At 33.1% G+C, this 15,154-nt stretch overlaps 4 protein-coding genes across 4 annotated transcripts; 1 reads left to right on the plus strand and 3 right to left on the minus strand.

The window, feature by feature from the left end:
• Window positions 1-506: 506 nt before the first annotated feature.
• On the minus strand, window positions 507-1,801 carry LOC100305476 (40S ribosomal protein S29). Its single transcript, XM_003536539.3, has 3 exons — window positions 1,524-1,801; window positions 829-928; window positions 507-675 (listed from the first exon to the last, which is right to left on the minus strand). The coding sequence occupies exons 1-3, from the start codon at window positions 1,583-1,585 to the stop codon at window positions 667-669; spliced, it is 171 nt and encodes a 56-aa protein (XP_003536587.1). The 5' UTR covers window positions 1,586-1,801; the 3' UTR covers window positions 507-666.
• A 1,554-nt stretch (window positions 1,802-3,355) lies between these two features.
• On the plus strand, window positions 3,356-5,430 carry LOC100810002 (uncharacterized). The gene is made up of 2 exons (XM_003536540.5): window positions 3,356-3,615; window positions 3,852-5,430. The coding sequence occupies exon 2, from the start codon at window positions 3,983-3,985 to the stop codon at window positions 5,045-5,047; it is 1,065 nt and encodes a 354-aa protein (XP_003536588.1). The 5' UTR covers window positions 3,356-3,615; window positions 3,852-3,982; the 3' UTR covers window positions 5,048-5,430.
• Window positions 5,431-6,681: 1,251 nt separating this feature from the next.
• LOC100810534 (PXMP2/4 family protein 4-like) lies at window positions 6,682-10,177 on the minus strand. The gene is made up of 4 exons (NM_001255095.2): window positions 9,646-10,177; window positions 8,013-8,241; window positions 7,240-7,364; window positions 6,682-7,071 (listed from the first exon to the last, which is right to left on the minus strand). Exons 1-4 carry the CDS (start codon window positions 9,958-9,960, stop codon window positions 6,994-6,996), a joined length of 747 nt encoding a protein of 248 aa, NP_001242024.2. The 5' UTR covers window positions 9,961-10,177; the 3' UTR covers window positions 6,682-6,993.
• A 1,265-nt stretch (window positions 10,178-11,442) lies between these two features.
• LOC100306422 (leucine-rich repeat protein) lies at window positions 11,443-14,147 on the minus strand. Its single transcript, NM_001251674.2, has 7 exons — window positions 13,979-14,147; window positions 13,552-13,684; window positions 13,362-13,433; window positions 12,750-12,893; window positions 12,563-12,634; window positions 12,400-12,471; window positions 11,443-11,827 (listed from the first exon to the last, which is right to left on the minus strand). Exons 1-7 carry the CDS (start codon window positions 14,055-14,057, stop codon window positions 11,761-11,763), a joined length of 639 nt encoding a protein of 212 aa, NP_001238603.1. The 5' UTR covers window positions 14,058-14,147; the 3' UTR covers window positions 11,443-11,760.
• Window positions 14,148-15,154: the final 1,007 nt, after the last annotated feature.

The following is a 15,154-nucleotide window of genomic DNA, read 5'->3' on the forward strand; positions in this document are numbered from 1 at the left end:
TAAAATCATAAAAAGTTGGTACATGAATTACAAAGCAGAAAATAATTCAATATTATAATTTCTTCTTTAATTTCTAAAGTATCACTTATCATTTACAACTTACAAGACACTACACGTATCAGTATATTAGTCTCACCAAAATGAAAATGAAATTAAAAGATGACCTACTGTAGCTTTCGAATTCGTTGTGGAACTAGAAACCTACTACAGTACAACTTTATCTTGTGACTAGTAATTTCAAATGTTAACCTTACAATAGCAAGATAAAAAAAAAAACTAGAAACATACTATAACCTTAAAATAACAAGATCAAAAAAAGCTTTTGCCATCGGCTTAAATTTTGTTTGAGCAGTAGTAACAGTTAAACTAAAATCGTATGATTCTAATTTGTACAACACCCACAAAAGCAAACGACAATGCGAATGCAAGTTAGCATAAGCTTGCACCTGTGTGATACGCATGCACATGCAATGCAGAATTATTAAAGGATCAAACAGAGAGGCCAATAGTGCAAAACAATTTATATAAAAGTATTCTTCGTTCCACACATTATGTCTGATAATAAAATAGATGAAAAAAACAAGTCTCAAGTTTCTTCAAACATAACATCTTCAAAACATCCTAGTGCCAGAACATAATATTGGTCCGTAGGTGACAACAGCTCTTTTAGCGATACTGCAACAAAAACAAAAAAGTAATAAGAACTCATGGCAAGACAATAGATGACTCACAGCAAACCAACCACGAAGCACAAAAAAGTTTGATACAGGTAAATTCAAATTGAACAAGTTCGAAGACAAAAATTAAGAAAAGCACATTCAAATGTACCTTGATGAAGCCAATTTCCTTGGCATTGCTACGGAAGCACTGCCTGCAGCACATAAGGCCATACTTCCTGATCAATCCATGTGGATTCCCACACACTCGGCTGCAAGAAAATGAGAACACGAAACCAACCATCACAATCAGCAAAGCTCATAAAAAAAATTGAACTACACAAAAGTAAATGTAACAAACTATAGAAAAATTCACCCAACACCTCTAAACCAACCTAAAATCTAATAATCCAAAACTCTTATGTTTATTCAGTAGCAACGCAACAACAACATCAAAACACATTCCCAATGGGTTGGATCAGCATACCAATACGAACTAAAACTACGCCAAAATGTATAGACCCAGTAAAATCAAAAGGGTAACATTTGATATGGTCAGCAAAAATCCACCTACCCATAAGCTATAAAACTATCACTTAAGTTATATGGTGCAACCAAACATACTTATGTCAAAATAAAGGCAGCAAATACGTAATCTAATTTAAATTAAAAACAAATGCAACAAAAAAAACCTAAAAAAACACTTGCTATGATGCTAATCCTCAAATCTAACCAACATGATTACACAATAAAAAACATGGGAAATCATTAAGAGCAACGACTCAAGGGAATTACATTTGGGATCAAAAGAAAACATTAATAATAAAAAGCAAAAGACTTAACGATGGAAGTGAAAGAGTGACATACCAAGTGCGAGAACCAGGACCGTAGTTTTTTGGGTGAGAATTCCAAACGTTGGAGTGTCCCATTGCTACGCCGCAGAAGAGGTTCCGATCCAAAATCGCAGTTGCTGAAGAATCTGTAGGAGAACCCTCTTTGTACTCTGCAGATATCAATTTATAGACAACTACTCGAATTAGGGTTTTCTTCAAGTCAAATATCAATTGGGCTAAGTTTAAGCCCAACTCTCATCTTGTAGCTTTTGATGGGCTTATCACTCACTTGACTGGGCCTTTGAATTCACTACGACACTATCTTTAAATTTAATTAAGAATTTTATTAATATACGTAACGATAACCAAGTTCAAATAATTGATTGATTGAGATAGAAAAACATATTGTTAGTGAGTATTTTATAAATTACATGAAGATTTATAAATATAGATGATAAAAAATATTAATTTAATACATTAAAAATATTTAGTCATAAGAAAAATTAAATTTAAATTTATATATATATATATATATATATATATATGTGAGAATTAAAATATAAATATATATTTGAGAATATAAATTAAAAATTTAAAAATATAAATTCTAAACCCATTTAGAAAATATTATTTTAAGCATCCAAATTTTCATATTGCTAATTTCTTGAAAATATGCAACACCAATCACACTAATGGATTAGGTGATGATGCCATAAAGTTAGGAGTGTTCCCATTTTCATTGAGGGGAAAAACAAAGCAGTAGTTGTAATATCAACTTGGTAAAAAAATGTAATATCAATTTTTGAGAAGACTTCAAAGTCATGGTAAATTTTATAATATAGATAAAAACGGACTACAATGAAATTTTTATAATCAACTTGGTAAACGAAATTGTTCTAAAATGGACTTAAGGTTGGAATACTTCCTCCGAATTCGAATATAAAAAAAATACCTTCATCTTTAATTTAAATATAAGTAAAATTTAATGAGTTTTACTTTATTTAATGAGTTGTCTCTAAAATATCTTTCATTTAATAAGATTTTAATTTCAATTACTTTTTATATTTGTTGATATCAAATTTTAATGAATGACAATTTAGGAAAATAAATTATTTTCTAATTGAGATTGGTGTAATTAATTATGATTAATCAATAACTTTCTTAATATGAAATATATATTTTTTGTTTATATTCGAATCAGAGAATTAGGTACTTTAGGTTCTATGATTAAGGCAATTGAATGAGCTAGAAAAATTAGAGAGACAATAAATTTAAGTGAATTCTTATATTTTTTACTCAAAAATCAATTCATGTATTAAGTGAACGTGAATATTTTTTTCTAACTTAAGATATTATAAGGAAGATACATTCATGTGCCAAGTAAACGGCAACCTTTTTTTCAACCTAAAGCATTTTTCAGTCAAAAATTAATTCATGTATTAAATCGAAGTCATATTTTTTAACACATGGTATAATTTCTTTGCCGACAAAAGATATATTCATATATCGAGTGAATGCTATTCTTAGTTTTAACCTAAAGTATTTAACTGGTAAAAAACAATATTACTCAAGGATTAGATCCAAGATCATATCTAACAGACATAGATATATGCTAAACAAGACAAATATTGGTTTAACATATGTCATTTGAGGTTTAAATCTTAATGTTAATATGAGGAGGACTTGGTTAGTAGACAATTTATAAAGATATTTGTAAGTGTTATTTTTAGGTTAGATTTCGAAATCCAGCACACCTAATATATATATATTTCTTTTTTTTAAGAAATACACCTAAATTTTTTAAATAAACAAAAAAGTGAATGCATTTTCTTTTTACATGTATCCTCCTCTGATACCATTGTTTTTTTTTTTTTTTAAAAAAAAAAGCTCAATTTTGCATTTTGGAAAGGAACGAACGACAAACTTGGCAACAAAGAGCGCCGGGTTGGGGACGGGGTGCTGGAAAAAGCACAAGACTTTTCGATAATCCATTTGTGTTAGGGTTTGGTCTCTCTCTCATCCCATCTAACACCACTGCTATCAGAATAAACACACACCTCAATAGCAATTGCGACACGCCGAAGCTTCATTCATACTCAATTCTTCACCGCCGGCGACCCATTTCGGTATGAATCTTTCTTTCCCCCTTACTTCATTGAATTTCCCAACTTTCTTCAAAATCTTGCAAGGGTTTCCTATCTTCTCTGATAATCATGCTTATATTTCTCGAATTTGTTCATTGTTCGATTTCCCCCTATCGCGTGCGCTGTCTTTCTCATCAATTATCTTTTAATTTGGTATTCTGATCAGTGAAGGGTGGAATTCGATTACGGTTTCTGATTGTAAACTTATTGAATTACAGATAGATGCATTGTTAGGAAACTAGGGTTTAAGGAAGCTTTTGCTTTGGATCATATGGAGGGGTCTGCTGGAGCAGGTGAGAATATGATTTTGTAGTTTTGCTCAGTGATTGTGAGAAGGTTCTTGGGCGAAATGACAATATCCAATCACAGTTTTTCTCGAATTGACACATTGGAGCTGAAAGCTCTGATTGTTCGGAAGGTTGGTCGTCAGAGAGCTGACAAGTACTTTGATCAGCTTCGAAGATTATTGAGTTCAAAGATAAGCAAGTCCGAGTTTTACAGGATTTGCACTGTGATAATTGGGAGGGAAAATATCCCTCTTCACAATCGACTCATTAGAGCAATTCTGAAGAATGCTTGTCTGGCTAAAGTCCCACCCGTGAGAGGCTCTGCAAGAGTTGGGAGTGCCACCAGTGTAAAAGATTCAAATGGGTCACAGAGAGGCTCTATTCAATCGCTGTTTGGGGAAGCATTTCCTCCTTCCATGCGGAGAATAAGCTCTTTGGCTGCTCGAGACCATAGATTTAAGGGCCGCCAAAATGCTTTTGGGCCACTGGGCAAGCCCCATTTTGGTCTTGCGTCTGAAGAATTGGTATATAAGACACTGGAGCAGCAGAGTGCAACAGAACTGAATTCCCTTGGCAGTAGACCTCCGATATCTGTTGAAGAGGGAGAGGAGGTTGAACAGATGGCTGGAAGCCCCAGCATTCAAAGTAGGAGCCCAGTTACAGCTCCTCTCGGTGTATCCATGCATTTTGGTCGTAGACTTCATTTCAATGTATCATTATGTAGCAAAGATTATCCAGAGACCTGTCACAGCAATGGATCTCTCCCTGACACTAGATCTTTGAGGAGTCGTTTGGAGCAAAAGTTGGAGAAGGAGGGTTTAACTGCGACAGTGGATTCTGTAAATCTGTTGAATAATGCACTGGATTTGTATCTGAAGAGGTTGATTGAGTCCTTTATGGATTTGGCTGGATCAAGATTTGGAAATGAGCATCTAAGACAGCAAAACAGACAGTTAGGAACCAGTTCAAATGTATTGCTACCTGGAAGATGTATGCAGACAGCAACAAGATCTACCAGTGCATCTGTTTTAGATTTTCGCCTTGCAATGGAGTTAAATCCACAAGTTCTTGGACCTGATTGGCCAATACAACTCGAGAAGATTTGCATACGTGCCTCTGAAGAGTGAAGCCCCTTTGTTAGCTGTAGATCAGAATTTTACTGGTAGATGAAATCAAAAGGCAGGAGTTAATCATCTGTGATTGTTGTGAGCTTGGAATGTTGAAGCGTTTACTTCAGCTGACATAAATTTGGATTTGTCTTTTCCTGAAGCCCCGCACAATTTACCAAAACAGAATAAACAATAGCATTTTACATATAAAGATTGATGATTGCTATGGAGTGAGTCATGCTAATACAAAAAATATGTGAACCTCTAGATAGGATTAAGAAGTTCATTGTTTCATACTTTTATGAGGTTCACCATTCTTCGATAGTATCCAGCTCTTCTTGTTTCTCTCTTTATTTCTTTTCTGTTGTACTTGTTTTAGTTCAACAAATTTTTTTGAAATATAAGAATGTTGCATTCCAAGTTCTAAATTTCAACTGTGGCCGGTCAACTAACAGGTTTTGGACTTGATTACGGATTACTACTACAACTGTCCCTTACTCTTAATTCTTATGGTTAATTTCAAATAAATATGACAATGAATCAAAGGACTAAAGGTTTGAGCAAGTTCAAGATATTGTATATTACTGTTTATTTTTGTATATCTTTTATGCTGCTCATGTGTTTCACACTGAAGTCTACAACGGTAGTGCTTCATCATTATGCCCACGAACTAAGCCATATCAGAGGATTTTTTTGTACAATGTTGTTGATTTATGTTAGCCTTATGGTATCTACCTTCCATTCCAGCCAATTCTATTTCTGATTCAGATATAATTTCTCCCGGGGTTAACTTGTTTGTTGGTTTCAAAAAGCTGCTGGTTATAGATATCAGTAGTAGTGTGTTTGTTTAAATTATTTCTGCTTAAAAAAATATGCTTATTTTATGAAACAAATTACATCTGGTTATTAAAAGACGTCTTTTAAAAAAACAAATATTTTAAAATTATTCTTTTTAATTTAAACAAACCAATATCGGGGTAATGAAACAGTATTGGCTTTGTTGACTTAAACAATATATCATGTGGGTACGCAACTCCATTTGGTCTAGCAAGTGTTGCATATAACAAAGTGATGCTAACAATATTGAAAAAAAGAAAGAAAAAAACCCGCCACATGTTAGCAGCACAATATCGCCTAGCTCAACATTAACACCCTATTGGTTTGATAGAAATAGGATGAATAGAATAGAATAGAAATAAGATTGATTTGTTTGACAACATGTAATTTAGTTTAGTTCAATGTGGCAGTTTTTAAATCTTTTCTAATTTATAAACACAAATATTTGGATGTTTTAGAAAAATAAATAATTTTTCCTTTATGTATTTTATGAAAGAATCATTATGGCTACGGATGTTTTAGACATCACATTGCCCTTTTAATTATAAATTCAATATACTAACTTTCTTTTAATAATTATACTCGTTCTGAAATCTAAAGTATCAAACTGATTCACCAACATCGTTGGCTCGAGTAAATATTGGGTCTGATCCCCTTAAGTATCAACTGATTTATTTTTCCATGTAGTACTTTCTGGTTCAAGAAATTACGAGTAAGTTACTGTACCCAAAAAAAAAAAAATACGAGTATGTTATTTGTAATAGTGCAGTGTTACTTGCATAAAAATAAAAAAAAAATAAAAAAAGAATGCAGTGTTACTCGAGAAGGAAATGCATCTCGCAAGAATGATTCAAAATGCATTTGGTGAAAAAAGTCTTCAGATAAAAAAAATTCAGCATAGATTTTACAAATTGGTCCCATATATATAAAAGGATAACACTACAAAAGCAAATAAAGAGGAGTACAGGTTAAAATAAATGGATAAAACTGTGTCCTGGTTAGTAGCATAGCCGTGGACAATTTGAGATCAGAATTCCCTGCACACAGCCAAAAGATTTGATTGTATCCCGCAGCTTGCTTCCAATGTCAATCATGAAACAAAAATTGACATTGCTGATAGTGAGTGATCAGGTCGCTTTCTCTAGGCTTGCCATATAGGTTATATAAACGGTCCACAAGTACGAAAATGAATTGCTGACTAATGGCTGCCAAAATGAAACAATGCAGAAAATCATGAGTCAACAACAAAAAGTAGAATGAAAATCTTTTGGGCTGTTTATTGTATAGCACATATTACATCATCTCATGCACGATCCAAACATAATTTTCATGGCATGCATGCAGCTGTAAGAGACAAGAAAATAAACACGTACCTGTAAATGGACAGGAATGAACCTAAATGTTATAAAATCACATATAGGCCAGTACATAATTCCACTTAACATCGTAGGAAGCAAATCACGTTTTAAGCGTGCAGCAATCTCTGAGCCGGTTTCACCTGGCAACCAAGAGAAACTATTAGCACATCATAAAGAATTAAGCAGAAAATAAAATGTGATATGGTCTTGACTCTTGATACACAACTTCATTTTTTTCATAAATTTTGGACTCATACATATTGTTTGGTTCAAACTTCAAAGAAAGGGAAGGAGAGGGGAAAAAAATAATTTATTATTATACACTTATTGTAGACAAATAAAGCCACAACATTCAAGCATTCAAATTAAAGATAATTTAGTCAACACAGTCTAAACGATTTAAGTATTTTTCTGTCCACCCAAATCCTCAAATAATGAAAGGGAGTAAATAATGAGGGGAGGGCTTTTAGCCCCTTCACTTCCCCTTCCCCACCAAACATTGAACCAAACAAGCTATTCTTTAAAAGACCTCTCCTCTCCAGCCAAACACTATGGTAAGGTACAACACCAAGGCTAATCCAATACAGACAGAAAAACAGGCAGCCAAAAAGTTGTAGACCCAAAGGCTCCCCACCCCCCAACTTCATCAATTATATCATTACATTATTAACATCCCTAATCTTTAGCCTTTTTGTGTTGTAATTCAGACTTGTTAGCACTATAATTTGAAATACAAGGCCAAGCAAATGAAAACATGATAAATATTATGCTAAAAGAATTGAACATACCCTGCAAACGTGCATTCAAGGAGAAGAAAGTAACAGTCATGGCAGGTCCATAAAGTGTCTGACCCATGACCATTTTCTTCAATGTAGAAAAAAGATCCCTCCTTGGGAAAAGCTTTGACACAAAATTGAACCAGAAATGCAGTGATGGTCCTAAAATGACCATCCCGTATCCTGCCATGCGTGAAGTCCTTATAAAATCAAAAGGTTCTGAAGATTCTCGCACAATAGTCTGAACAAATAACAGAATAAATACCATGAGTATGTCTGACAACAAAATGAACATTAACTCATTATAAATACCATGAGTATGTCTGACAACAAAATGAACATTAGCTCATTAAGTATGCAATATAAACCAAGTGAAGCCACTTAATGAGTTGACAATATCTATTCAATTGAATAAAAAAGGCCTCAAGTCTGCACAAGAATGTGAACAGATGATCCATAGTGATTGTGCAGTATACTGAAATATGGGCCCAAGCTACTGCTATAGAGTAAACATGGAAAATCAACAAACTTTACATGAAAATGAATGGTGTGATAGTAATACAAACTACAAAGTAAGTGGGAACAAGTCCACCAGCAAGAATCTATCTATCAAGAGAAAACAAAGCCAAGGTTCTCTACATCCAATGCACTGCTAGGAGAATGAGAAAAAAAAAAAAAAAAACTTATTCACTTCAAGTATTCTCCAAATATTTAAGAGGTGCACACTGGCATCTCTCTAGGAAAACAATTAACCATCTTAGTGTCAAAAGGAAATATCAATTAGACAATTGGAGACTCCAATTTTTTATTTCTGGTTTCTTACAATCACATGTATCCTCCATATGAGGCAATCTTAAGCAAGTCATGGTCAATCACTAAATTTGGGTATCTCTTTTAGTAGGGATTTGAGCCGTAGTTCATCACTTTGAGGGGGACTAGCCCCATCCATTAGACCCAAACCCTGTTGGTATTAAAAACTACAAATTAAATATTGGACAATAGGAAATTCCAAAAATGACTTTAGCTTTTCAAGAGAGAAAAAAGAAGCATTTTTAACAGAGAGACAAACCCAACCACGTGTGTACTAGAGCAACAATAAAAATCATGGAGAGACAGATTAACACACAATGACCAAATGGAATAAAAAAAAATCTTGCTAAGTCTCTTTAAATGCATCTCCACAATTCATGCAACTACTTATCACCAGATGACGACAGTTTTATAATTTCCCAGTTCCTTAACTTTCAGAATCATAGTTCCACATATAACAGTAAGCAGAGGAAGAAAGGGCAAGGAGAACCAAGAAGCAAGAACTCTCAGAATCATAGTTCCACAGCTAAGAAGTTGCAAAATTCCCATAATATTAAGATAACCAATCTACAGAACACAGTTTAGTCGATTTGAATTTACAACAACATTAGGCATGGCAATAACAGAAATCGCACATTAAACCCTAGAGGTTTAGCAAGAAATGTAACGCAACAAATCAACAACCATGGCCTCAACTGAAAACAGTTTCCTTTCCAACATAAAACTAAAGCATTTCCTCTTTGCCAATCTCCACATAACAAAATCTCAGAGGTCCAAGAAAGAAAGAAAAAAAGAAGAAGAAACAGTTACAAAAGAGATTGGACACTAGGGATACCTGAGAGGATAAATCAGCGGCGATGTAAATAAGGGAAGAAGTAACACTCTTTGTCAAAATTGGCCACGACTTTATCATCCCCAAATACCAACCCACAAAGCCAACCTTGGAGATGGAAATTGCAGCAGACGATGATGATGATGAAGAAGAAGAAGAAGAACAAAAAGATGAAGAGATTCCATATTGTCTTGGTTTCTTGAGGAAATGAAACGAAGGGGTTTTGATGGGATGAATGGCACGGTTCACCAACATGAACTGCCTCTGCATCATGGCATGAGGAATCTTGGCAGGGTTCATTAGAAAAGCACTGCTCATTTTCTCTCTCTCTCTCTGGGGTTTGGGGGTTTGGAGAAGCCTTCGACAACAACAAATGTATGAACCTTTATTCAACTGATCTATTCTCAAACACTTCCAAGTTCATGGGAATTTTCTGGAATGTGAAAAGGAAAAAGAGAAAAAGGCTTCTTCATTTTTTTTTCGGCTTTAAAGCCCCCAACTTGTTCAGCTCTATGCAAATGACAACATACTCGCTTCAACCTCGTGAGTGTAATAAAAGGGTTTAATTACTTTTTTAATTCTCTCATAATTATAATTTGGGTCCGCCTCTTAAAGGAATAAAAAAAGAAAAAATATTGAATGTAAAAATCACAGAAAAAATAATTTACTATATAATTTTGTATCTTTCAATATGTTTTTTATTTTAAGTTTTTTAAAAATCTATCTTAGAATAATCATTAGTATTCTTCTTATAATTTATAGGACACAAACTCAAAATGATTTATTATTAAGATAAAATAATTTACATTGATTTACATATTTGGTAGGAGTATTTAATTAATTATTTTAAAACAAGAGTTTTATGTTAAAAAAAATATTTATTTATAACTAGTAATTGAAGAATTATAATATTGAAAATATTTTTTTATGATATTGCATTTTGAAATTTTGATTAAGTTTTAATTTAAAATATTAATAGACACTTTAACAATCAACATTTAAAACTATATGATTAAAAACATAACACATGTATGTACGATAAAAAAAACATAACACATAACAATAAATTAACGTAGGTCTCACGTAAATAGATTGTTATGGAAATGGGGCCAAGGATGCATGCTATTTTTGTGCCACATTTCTAACACCCCCATTTCTTTTGGTGCCACGTATATGTTCAACCAAACGCGTTATCCTCAAGTGTTCAACGTGATTGCATTGTTAATTTTGAATAATATGGTCGCCAAAGTTGAAAAACAAGACTTTGCAATTGGCAGTAAAGCCCCTTCGCATGGGCGATATATTTTTCATTACTCGAATTTTTAAATATAAATATCATAAAGAATGTTTTTTGCTAATACCAAAAAGAATTATGTTTTTCTATGCTAGTACCATAAAAATTTATGATAATATTCCGAGAGAGAAATACATTATTTTTAATGGTAAAATAAGCTTTTATTCCTTTAAATTTTTTTATGGATTTAATTTTTAAAATTTTTTATCTCATTAATTTTAAAATCCATCAATTTGTTCCTCAAGCGTGCTATTTTAACCATTCTACAAAGTACCATCTAAATCACTTTGAGAATAAAAAATGATATACTTCAAAATTGGAATATAATTCATTTTAAAAAATTGTTTTCACTTTAAAAAAAAAAAAACTTGTATTGGTTAAGCTGATCAAATTTAGCCTATATACTGGACACGCATCCAGTTTTGGGTGGTGAGAAAGATGGATATTTTAATTTTCACTCATATCTTACTACAAAACCATGTCATGCTACAAACAATCAAAGAGAGGTGGTACAATCATGTTATTATATAAATCGACATGCAAGTTTGATATTTTTAGATTCATATTCGAGTCAAGCATACATCAATAATGTTATTTACATACAATTATTTTCAGAGCATTCTTACATAGCTTCCTTTTTTTATAATAAAATAAGAAAAACGTAGATTCCAACTCATACTCCCTTTTTTCAGTTAAGAAAAGTGTAAAAATGGTGAGGAAATATTGATCTGAAAATAACACCATCCTTTCCCTTTCTCCCTACGTAAACTAAGCCTCTTCATTGCAATCTGTTTAGATGATAATAATGCGATTTCTATCTTTCTTCAGCATCCAAAATCATATGGAACAAGTCCTTTCAGCTCGGGACCACTAAACCTGTTGTTTTTAAAACTGAAACAAGAGTAGGAGAAATATATCGTAAATATAACAATAGCAAAATGTTGAAATCTAAATTACTCCTGCTTCAAATTTAACATGTGAAGATTTTGTGCTGTCATATATTGATTATCAATCAACTTTCTTACTGGCTATTCTAACAAGTAACAAGTAAGAGGCAGTTTGCAAATATATTAGTGTATTTTATTTCATACAAATCAATTATATCTCATGCTTGCATGTCAAATGTTGTCATCTATCCAGTAGAGGAATAAGCTAGACACTACCTAATTAATGCTAGTTGTTTGTTAGGATGCATAATTAGGTACTGGTTCATGAAAGTTATACAAATGAAGTGCGAGAAAGAACTTGATGTTTTCTGGTTTTTCATGTTTGAATCTAAGTATCCAACAGAAGAATGACCACGACTATGAGTCTTGGAATTGGCATTTTTACATGTTTGGTGCAAGAAAATGTGTTGAGTTCTAAATGACTAAGCCTTGCATATTTGTCAAAACATGATTGAACTGTTAAGCCACTATTAGCTGTCAAGAATTTGGGATAACAATAAAAAAGAGTTGATATACCTTTCCATTGGGAAAGATTCAAAGTTTCCCTCAACTGGTATTGTTCCACAGAGATCATTATTAGAAACATCACTGCAAAATTGGGGTTTTAAAATTAGCTAATAAGCCAATCACAAAAGTAAATAAAAAGAACAAAAGAACATGAGATGAAAAGAAAACTCACAAGATTTTGAGATCAGTGAGACGAGTGAGTTCTCTTGGGATGGATCCTGTCAACTTGTTGTTGTTTAGCCGCCTAATTCATCAATGCAAATGAGTCAGTAAAACAGGCAGCAATTTATACATCCCTGAGAAATAAAAATCAAGAACAAAAATAGAAGGCTTTGGCAAAACAACATAAACATGCTTACAAGAATTTAAGTGACTTCAACTTTCCAAATGATTTTGGAATTTTACCCTCCAACTTGTTATCATACAAATCCATGCTAATAAGTGATTTCAAGTTACCAAGTTCCTTAGGAATCTTTCCTGTTATCTCATTCCTGTAGAGCTCCCTGTAATCAAGAATTTCAGTATCTCTTATCCATAATCCATTTTTGCAAAACTAACTCCCACCCCAAAAATAAAATTTTAAATACATATTTGATTAGGCACAAATATAACATCTATTTGCTCCTGTGTGCGCATTTGGTTCAGCTTAATTTAAAGACATAATGGCTTCATTTTTATCGGATACTAGAGAGAACTTCAGAAAAATAAGTGATTATTTCCTCATAAATAATCTCCAAGCATGTGTGAGATAGGATTAAATTGTGGGAATAGTTCATAATTTGGTAGTCTCCTAACTCTAGCCTGGGGCAAAAATAATGTGTACAAGTACAAACAAAATAAAATCCAAAAATTATCATGTTCAATTTCACTGTTTGAATAATGTCAGAAGGCACATGTTTAAAGAACAGATTAAACACAGAAGCTCATATATGAACTTCTCAGCTGTAACAGGCAAGGGAAAAAACTCATACAAGTACTGCAGATGCTGTAGCTGGCCAAGTTCTGGGCCCAGAGTTCCAGAAACGTTAGAGTTGCCCAAGTCTCTGAAATCCAAAAAAGATTACACAACAGATTAGAAAACCCAAACCCAATTACTTAACAAAAAAAAAGTCTGAAGAATAAACTAACAGAAAGAAAAGAAAAGAACAAAGGGAGTCTTACAAGCGAATCACATGATTGTTGGAGTCACAGGTAACATGAAACCAAGTACAGGGATTAACCAGTGTTGGGTCCCAACTCTGCAACATATTGTTGGGATCAGAAAGCCTGCTTCTCAAAGCATGCAGAGCGTTCCCTACGCAAATTATTTGGATCAAATCAAAACTATTAAGGCCAAGCTTAAGTCTGCTTGCTAGCTAAGAAGAGGCCAAAGAAATAAAATAGGTCATTTTGAAACAAAAAAAGAATGAAAAAAGGAAAACCAAACAATTGAAACAAAAAAAAACATAATATGATCTAGCTAGCCATAAGAAGAGCTTTGAATATTAAGTTCCCCAGTTGCCATTGATTTTGAGAAACCAAATTGACCGACCATACACAATTGAAAAGCAAAGAGAAAGGCTGAGAGAAATGAAGCAGTAGGCCATACCTTCAGGGTTGGTTGAGAGGGAAAGGAGGGGGTGGTTGAGAAAGAGAAGCAACAAAGAGAGGGAAACGAAAGGTGCCATTTTTCCTCCTTTGTGAGCAAATTGTTTTGGTGAGAGAGAGAAGGAAAGAAGTAATACTTTAGAAAGAGGAAGTAAGAAAATAAAAAAGGTGAAGAGTTAGGACTAAAGAAGAGAAAAGAGAAGAAAAGTGGACCAAGTTGGCAGTAGTTGGAAAAAGAACGAAGAATGAGTCATGGTCAAATTATTATATTATGGTTCAAATTGGAGATGAGTGGAAAAGTCAGGCATTGATTGGTTAAGTTTAGTACTGTTGTTGTAAGTGGTGAGATAGAGTCTTCTTGGCGCGTTTTGTGGGGTACCCCACACCATCTTTGGGAACTTGGTTACTCTTCTTATGAGTTGGGAGTACTTTATTGTTATTAATTATTGTTGTTTTTTGCTTGTTACATGGTTACTTTGAGAAGGAAACAGTGTTGACTGCATACCTGAATGGGAGCACTAAGGACTAACATGTCTGGAATTATGGACATAGTCATAAACGTGATTATTGATTAGTGTCTTCTTCTCACCCAACATCTCCACTGAATTGAAATAAAAATTATGAACTTTGCTGGGTTTTTTTTTACTGTGAATGAACACATAGGATATTGTGTATCAATGCAGTCTACAATGGTTAGATTTGAACTATTTCTTTTTTGAGTACTGATTTTAATAAAAAAAAATTCTTTCGAAATATGTATTAACTATTTTATCATTTTGAATTGTATCATAATTTTGATTTTGATAGGAGATGTGAGTAACTCTCTAAGTTGATGTGGCCACACATCTTAGATCTCAAAAAACATAAAAGGGAGGGATTTCATAGAAGTAAAATATTGAATTGATTCAATATGAAAAAGATACCAAATGAGAGAGGATTTAGGTTGTACTTTATAAAGCTCAATAGAGAGCCTAACAGTCTAACCAATTTTCAACTCATATACAACTCATTTGGGTGAGACTATTCTTTTCTTGACAGCCGAGAAAAAAACGGTAAAAAAAAAAGGGATCAATTCTTTCCCAATACACTTTATTTTTGGCCCCTACTAAATTTTGCATGAGTCCCTTTAAAAAAACTTAATAAAAACTAATAACAAATATACAAAATTTATTAAAAA

This window comes from Glycine max, chromosome 10 (assembly GCF_000004515.6).
Source record: "Glycine max cultivar Williams 82 chromosome 10, Glycine_max_v4.0, whole genome shotgun sequence".
NCBI lineage: Eukaryota > Viridiplantae > Streptophyta > Magnoliopsida > Fabales > Fabaceae > Glycine > Glycine max.

Coding starts and splice junctions, on each gene's coding strand:
- LOC100305476 (XM_003536539.3), bottom strand. CDS start 1,585: ATGGGACACTCCAACGTTTGGAATTCTCACCCAAAAAACTACGGTCCT. Junction 929..1,523: donor GGTCCTGGTTCTCGCACTTG/GTATGTCACTCT, acceptor ATTTTCTTGCAG/CCGAGTGTGTGGGAATCCAC.
- LOC100810002 (XM_003536540.5), top strand. CDS start 3,983: ATGACAATATCCAATCACAGTTTTTCTCGAATTGACACATTGGAGCTG.
- LOC100810534 (NM_001255095.2), bottom strand. CDS start 9,960: ATGAGCAGTGCTTTTCTAATGAACCCTGCCAAGATTCCTCATGCCATG. Junction 8,242..9,645: donor CCGCTGATTTATCCTCTCAG/GTATCCCTAGTG, acceptor TTATTTGTTCAG/ACTATTGTGCGAGAATCTTC. Junction 7,365..8,012: donor CTTGAATGCACGTTTGCAGG/GTATGTTCAATT, acceptor CTTGGTTGCCAG/GTGAAACCGGCTCAGAGATT.
- LOC100306422 (NM_001251674.2), bottom strand. CDS start 14,057: ATGGCACCTTTCGTTTCCCTCTCTTTGTTGCTTCTCTTTCTCAACCAC. Junction 12,472..12,562: donor CTCACTGATCTCAAAATCTT/GTGAGTTTTCTT, acceptor CCAATTTTGCAG/TGATGTTTCTAATAATGATC. Junction 11,828..12,399: donor GAATCTTTCCCAATGGAAAG/GTATATCAACTC, acceptor CTCTTGTTTCAG/TTTTAAAAACAACAGGTTTA.